The sequence below is a fragment of the Anguilla anguilla genome, chromosome 3, assembly GCF_013347855.1.
Source record: "Anguilla anguilla isolate fAngAng1 chromosome 3, fAngAng1.pri, whole genome shotgun sequence".
Classification (NCBI taxonomy): Eukaryota; Metazoa; Chordata; class Actinopteri; order Anguilliformes; family Anguillidae; genus Anguilla; species Anguilla anguilla.
Window position 1 is genome coordinate 51313474 of NC_049203.1, and position 13847 is coordinate 51327320.

The window sequence follows — 13847 nt, forward strand, 5'->3', positions numbered from 1 at the left end:
TCCAGGTTGTCTCTAAGTACCTATTCTAGGATGAACTCCCATTGCTCGGACGAGTTTTTCCAGGCTATTAACCATGCAGAGCAGACCTTCCGCAAGATGGAAAACTATCTCCAGCACAAGCAGCTGTGCGACGTGCTACTGATTGCTGGGGACCACAAGATACCTGCCCACAGGTGAGCAACAGCGAGTTCTCCAAATAGACTCTCTCAGTCCCTGCCAGTGGGTGAGTAATAACACATTGTCCAATCAGACTGTCTCAGTCCCTGCCAGCAGGCGAGTAACAACACAGTCACATTCATTACACTTGTTCCCTGCCAGCAACTCTTACAATACCAAACTAGTGGCAGCTCATTTGCAAGTTCAATCAGACACTCACAAGCTGATCTACAAATAGGAATCAGACCACTGAAATTAAACACTTCCATCTAAATGTGCTTTTTAATTAACTTGCTTAAATACCAAAAAAATCAGTCTAAAAACACCACGCACTAGCTGATTCCTTATTTGTTTGCTTCTAATATGGTACTCTGCCAGTGTGCACTTGTCATACGTGTGTGTGTGTGTGCGTATGTGTGTTTAAAGCTGATCCTTTTGAGCCAAACAAGTAAATTCAAAATAATACAATATGGTATTGTTCTGATAATTATGTTTTCATGTGAAGTGCACAGAGTCAGAGCTAATTGCACCACATTAGGCATGATTAATTAAAAAGGATAGCTTTGCTTTACCAACATTTTCTACATTGTTCATCGCAAAAATATGGAAGCTGATAAAGCTAGATATCTCTCACATCTACAGTATTTGTTGTCTGTCTGTTATGTATGAGCGTTTTACAGTATTATTAGTTTATCCACCGACACAGGTGCATTGTCTAATGTTTGTTTCTGATATGTGACCTGTGAAATGCATAATGCTGCTTTCCTAGAGGAGTTGGGCACTGCTTTGTTGCAGTGCATTAGAGTACAGTAAGTATGAAAAAATGAAAGGTAAGCATCAAAGAGGGAGGCAGTTTTTTGGTCCCTATGATGAGTGAGTTCTGAGCAAAGTGAATTCATTCATTTAATACCAGAGCTTTCCAGCTGTCCTGGTCTCCCATGGCTAGGCCTTACGCACTTAAAAGAAAAAGGCTGACCTTTACCCCACCCATGCAATTTTTCCCTTTCATCCTTCTGTCTGTAATTTCTCTACACAGCCGCCAAACACAGGCATCAAACAGCTGTTGGTTTCTGCCACTCTACAAAATAGCTAAATAAATAAATAAAGATCACAGTGAAGCCTATTTTGAAAAGTTTTGGACTGCTACAGTATGTGTGAATTGATGACTGAAAAATAAATAATATCTTTTTTTTTTGTACAGTACTTCCCAAACATACTTTTGTACCACAAATGGCTGTCTCAGGGTAAGATTTGTAGCTGAGAAACCTTGTCTCGCTATTCAATTAGTCACAGTGCGACAGAGGAACCTCCACTGGCTTACTGTTCTGAGGGCACGTGTCTTGTGGTTCCGGTGGGACAGATATTGGAGAGGTTGACGTATGTCTCCCTTGCAAATTGCAGGCTTGTGCTAAGTGCGGTCTCAGACTACTTTGCTGCAATGTTCACCAATGACGTGCGGGAGGCCAAGCAAGAGGAGATCAAGATGGAAGGTGTGGATCCTGAGGCGCTAAGATCGCTGGTTCATTATGCGTACACTGGTAAGTGCTTCTCCTAAAGCACGCGCGACACCCCCCTCCATACAGTTAAGCAAGAGTAATATGGCAAAGTAGTGTTTATATGTCCATGTAATTTAAACAGCTAGAAGCAGCTGTACATGTTGACGCTTTTATTGGTGGGGAAGGGGCTTGCTGCCCTCCACTGCTAATAAGGCAGATTTATGTGGAAGAGTGTTTGAGCGCTAAATCTCTGTTCTGTGAAAAAAAAAACAGACGCTGACGTTAACAGACTTGACTGGCTTGTGCAGTACTTGCAATTCACTTTTTTGGAGCACGCCCCAAATGCTCTTCATGCTTGCCGTACTGCAATTTACAATTCCACAAAAAGACACATTGACAGCCATTTGTTTTGCAATCAATATCATGAGATTGTATTGCTTGAAAAGAAAGCTGAAAAATTGCCCCAAAGAGGATACTGTAGGTATAACAGGCACATACAGGCCAACAGAGTAGTCCTTGATTTAGAAAACCTCATACATACTGTAGGCCAAGGAAGGGAATTTCTCATATCTGGCTAAAGACTATTAGCGCACCATAGAAATCCAGAGGCCTAAAATACTTGGAAGGGAAATCTAAAGATTTTGGAAACACAATACAGAATTTAATGTGCTTTATGTATATATACATCTATATCTGAATTTCTAGCCTGGCTCTGTTGTTTCTAATCAGGACAGAACAGAAGATCAGACATTCTTCTCCATTATTAATGTAATTGTGTATTGATATTTGTTAAATATTACAGAATTATCTCTCTATTTCTCAATAGCATTGAAAGTAATTAGCTTTAGTATTTCCCACCCAGTAAAACTACCAGAATGTACAAAATGGCTTTGGATTTACGAGGCTTTTCAATTGCGCTGTTGGGAATCCCCTCACACGTGTATCAGTGGATCAAATCAATGGGCCTTGTTAGCAGAGCCTGCTGCTTTCAAAATGATTTAGATTGCAGTTGTTCTTTTGGGCAGCTGTGCGGCAATATTAAAAACACATTACTCCATCCCTCTCTCCATCTCCATCGGCAAAGTCACCAGGGGGGCTGTTCATTGCTTTAACAGCTTACGTGAAACCACTATGTGCTGCAGTTGCAGATCGCAGTCCTGCAATCTGGTCTCAGACACAGTCTCTTGGGCCCTAAAGTAATGATTTGTTGTTGAATGATGCACTTATCCTGGGTGGTCGCACTGTTTACTCCCAGGTGGAGTGCATTCCTCAAGGTTCCTATGGCAGTGTCACACCTAGGGCCCAAAGATGCAACCCTGCTTTATCGGCATAGCAAAGCTGGATACTCAGGGGCTGGCACAAGTACCTACTGTAGAAGACACTTCCCTTCTCATGTGCTTTGATTCACGTACTGCAAATAACAATGATGTGATGTATCCAATTGAGCCTCAGTCATTAATCACTTGGAAACACAACAACCCAATCTCTGCTGTTGTGCAGAATGGATCTTGTAAGACACTGCATCAACTCCAGTGAAAAACACTGGAGTTGAAGCTAAGGCTGTTTCCATCCATGAAAACATGGTTCTCCCTGAAACAGGGGAGATCCAGTCTGGTTTAGCCTTTTTATGTGATGTAATAAATTTGGCCCGCAGTCATAAAATAACTTTATATTTATTTAACATTTCTCATTTGGCCAGTGAAACCTACATTAGTTTCTGTTTTAACTAGAGATATGATATAGTTATGTTGAAAATGGATACTATGTGCTAGCTTCACAGGAGATTTTTCAACTATTCGGCTGTGCTGGTGTTACAAATGCCACCCTAGTTGCTTTCCCAGCTGTTGTGTTGTCTCTGTTTGCTTGCACATGTATACATTGTCTCTGGTTGGTTGTGAAAGCATCATGGAACCTAATTGGCTCTCTGACTGTTTTTTGCTCTTGGGTGGTTGTACAGGCGCAGGTGCCCTGTTGACTCTGGATGGCCGCATAGGTTTACTGCTGTCTCTGTTGGGTTAGCAGGGGGTTCTTTGGGGTAAGCCGGTTCACTTGCGGTCTCTCCATTAATTCAAAGGTGTACTGGAACTAAAGGAGGAGACGATCGAGAGTCTGCTGGCAGCTGCCTGCCTTCTCCAGCTCTCCCAGGTCATTGAGGTGTGCTGCAACTTCCTCATGAAGCAACTCCACCCGTCCAACTGCCTGGGAATCCGTTCCTTTGCTGACGCCCAAGGGTGCATGGACCTGCTGAACGTGGCCCACAGCTACACTATGGTAACTTCACCACACTTCTTTGCTCTCGACAAAATGTGTGTTACACTTAGGGATGCCAGATTTAGAATTTGTCAAAACCAGACAACATGCACAAAAGTGTACATTGTTGCGTGGAGGCGTAATCGCTAACGAGGTCGGCTGCTGTCGGGGGGCTGACATCGGACTGACAAGCCATTCTATCAGACCGGGGAGCCACTGACATACCAATTCATCAATTTCTTCCATCAATTACATTGTCCAGTCGGGACCACAAACCAGACCTGTACAAATAATTTGAAAACTGGACATTCCATTTGAAATCCGGACGTGTGGCATAACTAATTGCACTGTTGATGAAGGACCTCATATGAACCAACTATCTCTGCGAGAAGAGAGGAGAGAATAAAATGAGTTAAGAACAGGGTTACAATCAGTGTAAAAAAGGTAAATATTTTTAACAGCACAATGGCTTGAAGCCTGCAGTGATGGTAATATGTTACAGTTTATTATTCGAGAGGTGGGTATAGAGTGTCAGGAACTGACCCCATGTCCACCTGTAATAAACTGAGACCCAGAATGCCAGAGAACAGCATTAATCTAGCTCTCGGGGCTAGGAGACGTGCTGTCCTGGTTCTGCTTCAGTATCACGGGGGCCATCTGCTTTGTGAGCCAGCTCATAGTGATGGCCATTCAGATCTTTGCAAAGCCACCCTGAGGACACCGGTCATCACTGGAATAACAAAGAAGACTGTCGATAAGACCTGGCTCACACACTCCTGACCCAGCGAGACTGCTTTAATTCACACTAGAGTATTGGAGTCACTGATTGGAGTCAGTGAATTAAAATAGTGATTCATAGCATGACAGCCCCAGTTCAATTTTTTCTTTTTTTTTGTAACCATCTGATCATCAAAAGTATGTAACTACTGATGATACTAAATGATACTTTAAACAAGATGCAATTTTTTGGTATACAGTTAGTGATCAGTTATTTTCAGTATTTTCTGGGTTGAAACAAAAAGACAACAAAATAAACAACTACCAGGAGTAAAGTATAACTACATCCTACTCTTTGGCTACATCTTCTGAGTCAAAAAAGACCTTCCTACTTCATAACTCCATAGTCTACAAACCCATTTAATGTTGACAATAGAATGTGAACACAGAGAAAAGTATGATTCTTCCATCCGCTTTTTGGAATTGTTTTGAGGACACTGACATTTCCAGGTTTTTGTCACAAGAGCAGTCCCCCCTACCCCCCCTTTCCACCATTCCAAAAACTCAGGCAATAGGTCATAGCATTCTCATGTCAGTGATGCCCAGGACAGCAGTGAGAGAGTAGAAGGGCTGGGGGTGAGGTGACAGTCTAGATCCAGAGCACACATCTGGCGGACAAAATGCCTGATCAGAAGCGGAAATAACTCAGGAGATGGGTTGTTATCTCCTAAAGGACATCTGGTCTGACTGTTTACACTGGGCTGTTCTGAGTAGAGAGGTTCATCCAACCAGAAGACACAAACAGGACAACTTCCTGTCCACTCACTTCAATAATGAACACATGGACTGCACAGCTTCCTGTTTCGCTATCTCCAGGGCTCATATTAACAGTTCTATTTTGAAAGCCCTGTGTTTTTCCCCCCTTTCTTTCCACAGTGTGATCGTGACATCCTATTCCTTTATGTGAGTGTTGACACGCTGATTACCAAAACAGTGCTGCTTCAAGTCGAGTCTGTTAATGACCCTAGTATTGCAAAATCTACCCATCTCTGTAAATATGAAACTTAAGTCAAATTTGGATTTTTAGAACTACATTTTCCAAGTAATTTATGGTAATGTCAATGTCAATTCTGTATCTGTATCTCATGTTTTAACGAGAAAAATATTATTCTTTCAAAATGGGTTTTTGCAGATGAGTTTATACAGCTGACTTTATCTTTTAATGAACAAACAGCACTGTGTTCCAGTTAGTAACAGATGCATTTGAGCTGAAACACAAGATTCATTTGACCTTTTGCTGTGCCTGTGTTTTTCTTACTTAACATGCTGAGTATGGTTTAAAAAAAGTTAAGGAAACAACACTAATTGATAATTTATCTCACAAAATGGCCCTCTGAAGTAGTACAGTGAAATGTATGTAATTCAATTATCTGCTGCTGTCGTGTGTGATGGTAATTGGCCATAATGAATCTGTATCAATGTACAACTGTAGTTGTAGGATGTGGATCTGCATTAAGTGAAACCCAATTAGATCGATGAATGGAACCCATTTCATTAAAACGTCCATGCTAAGCTCTAAAAGCCTGAGCTCATAATATATTTGGCAGAGGCAAAGTCATTTAGAACAGATTGAAATGATCAATAATTTGAAGCTTGGTGCTGTGTTCTAGCATTTGGACACTGATACATTATATGCATCACAGAGGTCGCTCCTATGCTGTAAATAAGCCTGTGTGAAAGGGACAATGTGAAAGATTTTGCTGTCTCAACATTTTCCTTTCATTTAGAACATTACAGAGCAGTTCTTCAGTGACCATCAGTGTCAAGGCAATTATTTTCTGGAGAAGAATGGAAGCATGAGTGATACATGTTGACTGGTTGATATTATAAATGATCACTGCTTTTTAAAATTCAGGTCCATATTAAATCTAATCACAATGTGCTGTTTCCTTTCTGTTGTAAGGAATCATTAGTCTTTGTACATTTAATTCCAATAGTGGATGACCTGACAGGTTACGCATGTCGGTTGCTTAAATCCAGGAAGGACAGGCAGAATTTTAGGGGAACTGAATCTGTAGCCTCGGAATTTAAATGAATATCAAATTTAGATTCTTAATCAACATTGAATTTATAACAAGGAGTGACTATTTGACATACAATAAAATGAAGGATAGCTTATAACAGCGAGAATGTGAATCCTGATATATCACAGATATGCTGCTGTTTCTTAACTCATTAAGTCCCCAGGACACCACCTCTGTTGCAGGAGCACTTCCTTGAAGTCATCCAGAACCAGGAGTTCCTGCTTCTTCCCACTGCTGAGATTGTGAAGCTGCTGGCCAGTGACGACATCAATGTGCCAGATGAGGAGACCATTTTTCAGGCGTTGATGATGTGGGTGCGGCACGATGTCCAGCACCGGCAGCAAGATCTGGGAATCCTGCTGGCCTACATTCGTCTGCCCCTCCTGCCTCCACAGGTGTGCCAAGGAGACTGTCTGCAATCACTGTTCCATTTTTCCACAGTAGAAAGATATACTGTAGAAGAAATATAAACTATAAATAATATACTTTGAGGAAGATTGTTTAAGTTTTCAATGAAAACATATTTTTTAAAATGTTTTGTTCATTAAAGGGTTTGGCTGGATAATGCCTATCAAAAAAACCACACCCTCAAGGTACAGTTACTCAGGGAGAGACTCAACCACCGTTATTAATAATAACAAGAATGGAGCTTTATTTCAATCTTCTTTATTTCAGGTTTTGGCGAAAATTCTATTACTCTTGAACATGTTATGTTCAGTTTGGTTGAGGGCATACTTATTAGTGATAATGGTAATTTGATTTGGAACATGAACTGTCTGTGCTATACAGACCTCATGTCTGATGATAACAATTGCATTATTTGTCCCCAGGGTAAATGACTGAATAAAAAGTATCTAATGAAATATTTTAAGTAATGATAATGCTATACAAAACTGAGAATAGTGGAGAGGGGGTCAGAGTGTTCCATGGCCCCTGTCTACCTTTGTCAGAGCTCTGACCTGAGGCATTGGCTCATGTGTGGTCATAAATTTTAGATGCTTTGCGCAGACCAGTAAAATAAAGAAATAAATAAACCGAAAGAACAAGTTATTATAGGGCCCTCCACAGCACATAGAAATCCAACAGCTTGACAAGGAGTTGTGTAATTCAGGTTGTGGGTGGACGTCAGTACCCAGCAGTAAACTGCAAGCATACAGTAATTGCATTGCCCGCAGCCTCCCTGTCGCTCCAATCTTGAATGTGGGTGTTAATGAAATGCGGGTTTTGAAAGACTCAATGATGACATAAAAGCTTGCCTCTATCATGTGGAATCACTCCCTTTCATATATTCAGGGCATTCTGTACATTTTAGCACAGGAATATGACTATATGTTCAACTTCAACCTACTTGTCAGTCATGAAACTGTATTGACAAAACATGGCACTCTATTTTCTGTACTAAATCATTGGGTAGGATTCTACGTTGCACACATAGTGGAATGTACAGTATGATTTCTATATCTCTGGGATTGAAGTTTGTGAATACCAATCAGCTGCAGAAATAATTTTAAATTTTTCTACATCTTGCATGCGTAATTTAACCAAATGAATAAATGCATTTTAAATCCAAATAAGTAGATGTCCTATGGATTAAATATATGTAAACCCGTTCTGATAATTATATTTTCTTTCTATGTTTTAGCTTCTTGCTGATCTTGAAAACAATAAGATGTTTTCCGATGACCTGGAGTGTCAGAAGCTTCTTATGGAAGCCATGAAGTACCACCTGTTGCCAGAGCGCCGTCCCATGCTCCAAAGCCCCAGGACCAAACCCCGGAAGTCCACCGTGGGTGCGCTCTACGCCGTGGGTGGTATGGATGCCACCAAAGGTGAGCCCATAGGACTCCAGGCGAAAATGTTGACGGATGCAAATCAACCTCAGCGCAGAATTGCTGAAATGGAATTAAAGCAAGACTTTGATCCTTAGTGGGGCTGTGTTTTGGGAGCTGGCCATGCTGCTAACCCTATAGGTCCATATTCCAGTAAGGAAAAGCTTTTTTACTCTTGTATGGTGATATTTGGCAAATATCAAACTGCAGATGCATAAAGCAAGCCAGTGTTAAGCCATGACAGGTACCCTTGATAAGAGAATCTGCTAAGTAAAGAGAGAACAGCTCACATGCTGTCTACAAACTTGGTGAATCTTCTGTTTTTCAGAAGGCCAACCTAATAAATCTATTTGTAATTGGTTTGTTCTTTCTTCTGGCTGATGGTTTTGATTTATCTTGGCCGTAGCGGGGATTCAATCTCTCAGTAATAAGGATTGACATAACAGTGGTTGTTTCTTTGTCAGAGAAAGAGAGTTATGTAAAGGAATCCTGAAGGACAAAGTGACATCTGATATCAAAGCTCCACATGGGCAAAGTGAAAATCATAAAACATGTACGGCTTAAATGATAGGAATAACGATAGGAATAAGAAGGCTTTTCAAAATGATGAACAAAATCACTTCACTGTCATATGCAAATAGCAAGGCTATGAAGTGCAACAGTACTGTTGCTTTTCTGATAACAAATGTACTGTGTGAGCAAGGAAATATTCCTATCACACATGCAACAAGTTGTTTTGTTCAATTGAGTTTTATCATTATTAATGTTACATCTGCAGGACTCAAAGAAGACAATTTCTCTCCTCAGACGGACAATTGCCTCCATTATAGGAGATGTATTTAAATCGTAATTTTGAAATTAAGTTTGTTATTTTCGCAATAAATCTCAAGATAATTATCATAACAGTGATTTTAAAAATACGCCCTATGTCAAAAGTGTTTCATCATACAGTATTAGCCTAAAATGGTTGTGATCAGTGCCATAGCCACATGTGAGGACATCAAGGTCCAGACATTCTGTTAGTAGCTACTCTTGTTCTTTGCAGTGAAAGAATAAATATAGGAATTTAATTATTTTCTACAATAGAAACCATCTGTTCACTTCTTAAATTTTTATTTATGGCTGCATCTGCATACAGCTATGTTTAATATGTCGAACATGACTCCCCACGTTTTTAATTTTGAGAAAATAATTTAGTGGAATTTTTTTTCTATAATTCAGATGGGCATTAAGCATGGGCATATATCGTGAAAATGCTGCCAAAATGTATCTGCCAAAAGTTGGTATTGGACCTCTCCTAAAATCTAAACTAATACTTCTCTTAAAATCCTACTGTACTGTACTAGTACTGAACATGTACGAAGTAGCAGGAGGCCCAATTATAGAGTGGCCAGCATAGTTTCTACATGTTTAAATTCTACCAAAGACGGCCGCACATATAGCCTATTTTCCCATATGCTTGGACACTGATGGCCCAGACATAGCTAGATGCAATGATACAGTGCAAACTGTTATAACTGAAAAATTGTCAGGCAGTTACAGTATGATTTGTACATAGATGTATTCATATATCTTTTTTTATAATAAAGCATGCCATGTAATTTCTCACTATGTTTAAAGGTTTTTAAAGTAGTTATCCTTAACGTTTGGGTTAGTTTTTTTCTCTGTGCTACAAAGGTTTTGACCTAGCTACTGGCAAAAAAGCCCTGAAAAAGATGTATGAACTGAGGGCTTTATTTCTGTAGTAATCACAGTTTTATATCCTCTTATCTTTAAAACCATCAAGAGGTATGCTGTCCTCTATGTTTTTCAAATTCAATTTTTCAGCCTGCTACAGACCTTTTTCTGTTGTTACTGTCTGGTGAGCTTTTGGTAAATGCACTGATTAATTACTGTGCCAATACTGTGGACCACAAATACCAACATTGAATACAGAATTTAGGGTCACCAAAATATTCAGTCCTGCATCCCAGGTGCTGCCACAACAAATACACAAAACTGTTAGTCATCACTAGGCAAGCACAATAAGTTGTGACTCACTGTCAAACTATTATTCAGAGGAGTGCCAGAGTGCATATGAGCCGCAGAAATTCACCAAGGCAAGGAATTGTGTCACAGTGTGACTTAATTAGTCACAGCGCAACCAAGCATTGCAATTAACACCATGTTAACTATTCTACTATATTAATAGTATCTCTATTTTAAGGAGCTGCTATGTGAATGTGATACTGTGGCTCTGTGTTTGAACTGAAATAATATTTGGAAAGAGCACTGAAAATATTAATGCTGTTTTGAGCCCACTTATTTTCGTTTTTACCAAAGACGCTTGTATGATATTGCAACATCGACAGCTGCCTTATAGGACTATCTTCGCCCTTTCCTTCATGGTACATTAACTTGCAGGTAAGAAGTACCATCTGAACCTTGTATGAAAAAAGACTTTTCACTTTACAGCAGAGTGGGAGTGCTGGTATAATGGATGATGGAAATCCAATCAAAAAATTCTCCAAACTTAAGAGATGGAATATATATAGTAGAGTAGATTTTTTTATTCATAAAAAAGTGTTCCATATCAATTTACAAATTTTATAACTGCATTACATATTGCAATTTCAGTGTGAATTGTTATATTTGCTTGCCATGAGAAATTTGCTTTCTATGTGCAGGTATTTGAAAGCAGCACGCAGTTACTCAAAATTATAAAGCACACTGCAACCTATTAATTAAATTTCAATCCAGCTACATAAAAGTACGCATTTCAGAAAATTACTGTCATTTCCAACCTGTCTCAGAGGACTTCATGGAATTTTTATCATTGCATTTTTATTTTAAGGATTGCCTTAAAACAGACAAATGCGAATAAGGCTGACAGTAATACTAGTGGCCTAATGCTAAAATGGGTTATATTAAAAAGCCTTGGTGCATAATGTTTATAGATAATCGCAATAAGGGCATTATTGCCATTATCTCTAATGAATATCCTCCAATACAAATACTGTAAGTGTTATACAATGGCACTCTATTTATGTTTTCATTAAGAATATGAAATTTGGGCTGCATGCGTTTCAAGACATGAAACTATTGATGCTATGAAGGACACCCAATGAGAAATGTATTTGACAATTCAGTGTTTGGTTTTTTGATTTGTTAACAGGTTGCTTGTAGTTTGGCTAAATCCATACCAATGCAAATGTACTGTTAATTGCAGGTTAAATATTATTAAGCAGTATTTTACATCATCAAGTTGGAACAAAAATTTAATAGAGCAATTAGCTCTGACCCTCTTTTCCTTTGGAATATTATACAAATTAGCTAATTATGTTTCAGCCAAGGCTGTTTCCATCCCTAGCCGTCCCTCCCCTGGAGTCATTCCACACACAGAGCTGCACACACTGCCGTAACAGGAAAACACTGCATTAATGAAACATGAGGCATTACCGACTCTGTTTAGGGTTTGCTGAAATTATAACATTCAACCTGCCAAGGAATTAATCGGAGAAAAACTCTGCTTCCAGTGACATTTCAGCTGTCAAACATTTGAACAGTTGCTGCTGCATGGCCTATAACAGTAATTAAAGGCTGCCAGTGAAAAGCACCGGCTCCATAGGTAATAGAGGCTCCTGGCTTTTCCACTTGAGCTCCTATGAGAGAGCGAGAGAAAACCATGGCATACAAAAGGTGAGACCTGTGGGGAAATCTCACGTGTGCCCAAAAAGGCCTGTTATATAAAGTATTCGTCATTGTAAAAATGAAAGAAAGGCTTTCTTTCTCTCAACACACACACACACACACACACACACACACACACACACACACTTTGCTCTGATACAAGTGAATCTTGGTCTCATCTGTCCACACATCCTTTTTCCAGAACACTCCAGGCTCTTTTAGGTACCAAGTATGTATGTGGCCACTTAGGTACTAGATAGGTACGCCTATCTACTACGAGGTAGGACCCCCTTTTGCCTCCACAACAGCCTGAATTATTTGCAGCATGCATTCAACAAAATGCTGGAAACAGTCCTTTTTGATTTTGGTGCTGACTCAATAGCATCACTCAGTTCCTGCTGATATTTCTGCCACACATTCCAACCCATTGGATTAAAATGATGCGGAGCTAGTTCGGGTAGACAACTTGAGAAGCGCCTAATTACTGTCAGCTCACATGACGCTTACACTTTCATAGGAGGGCTATTTAAATCACCACACTTACATGCTCATGCCTTCGCTCCTTGCAGCCCCTGCTTCTGCTGCTACCAATGTTTGGCGTGCCCAACTTACTCCTGTATTTATGCCTTTCAGAAATGTTTTATCGCACTGCCCCCACCACCCCAGCATCCATATGTGGGCTCTGCTTCTCACCTGATCCCGATGGAGGACGTTTGCAGTGGTCACTCCCTGTTGCCATTTTGGCTGCCTTATGCAAACATGGAGTGATAAGAAGCAAAGCCTTGACACCAAAGCTGTATTCACATTAAACCGCCATAAATACAGTATTGCTTAATTCAATTCATTTGTGAGTTATCTGCTTAAACTGAAGTCACTGTCATGTTTCGGGAGCCAGCTTGAGAAGGTGCATGCTTTGAGACATGGCACATTATATTTATATATATGCTTCTTGAAAAATCAATTTGAAAAAAGGTAGACTATAGCCATAAAGTAATGCACATGTTCAGCAGCAATGCTTTGGTATGCTGTGACATTCAAATGATGCTCACTTAGTATTAATGTGCCTAATGTGTGCCAAGAAAACATTTCCCACACCATTACACCAACACCACCAGCTGCACTGTTGACACAACGCAGGATGGATCCATGGAATTATGCTGTTTACGCCAAATTCTGACTCTACCATCTGCATGTCACTACAGAAATTGAGATTCATCAGACTTGGTGATGTTCAGTTTTCCAGTTTTGGTGATCACTTGCCCACTGTAGCCTCATCTTCCTGCTCTTAGCAGGCCCGAGTGGAACCCGAGGTGGCCTTCTGTTACTGTAGCCTATCCACTTCAAGGTTCGACACATTTTGTGCATTCAGCGATACCCTTCTGAACACCACTGATGTAAACAGCTGTTACTGTATTTCAACATTTTGGACTTTCTGTTAGCTTGGACATGTACTGTATGTATCATGTCTGTAGATATAGCCACATATATATGTATTCATCTATAATTTGAGCGGAAGTTGTGCAAAAAATGAACTTAAAATCTTTTTTAAATTTAAATAAAAATTAAAATTAAAAAATGAACCTCAGGTAAAACATTGTTAGACATAAAAAAGGCCAATTCATGGCTTCAGCCAAACATGCCTTTAT

At 39.8% G+C, this 13847-nt stretch overlaps 1 protein-coding gene across 1 annotated transcript in view; it reads left to right on the forward strand.

Moving 5' to 3' along the window:
* Positions 1–13847, forward strand: part of klhl4 (kelch-like family member 4) — a 69389-nt gene that overhangs the window by 38030 nt on the left and 17512 nt on the right. Inside the window, exons 2-6 of the mRNA XM_035410490.1 lie at positions 6–173; positions 1558–1694; positions 3727–3923; positions 6886–7098; positions 8346–8532. Of these exons, the coding sequence (XP_035266381.1) occupies positions 6–173; positions 1558–1694; positions 3727–3923; positions 6886–7098; positions 8346–8532 (902 nt within the window). The remainder of the gene's footprint in view (positions 1–5; positions 174–1557; positions 1695–3726; positions 3924–6885; positions 7099–8345; positions 8533–13847) is intronic.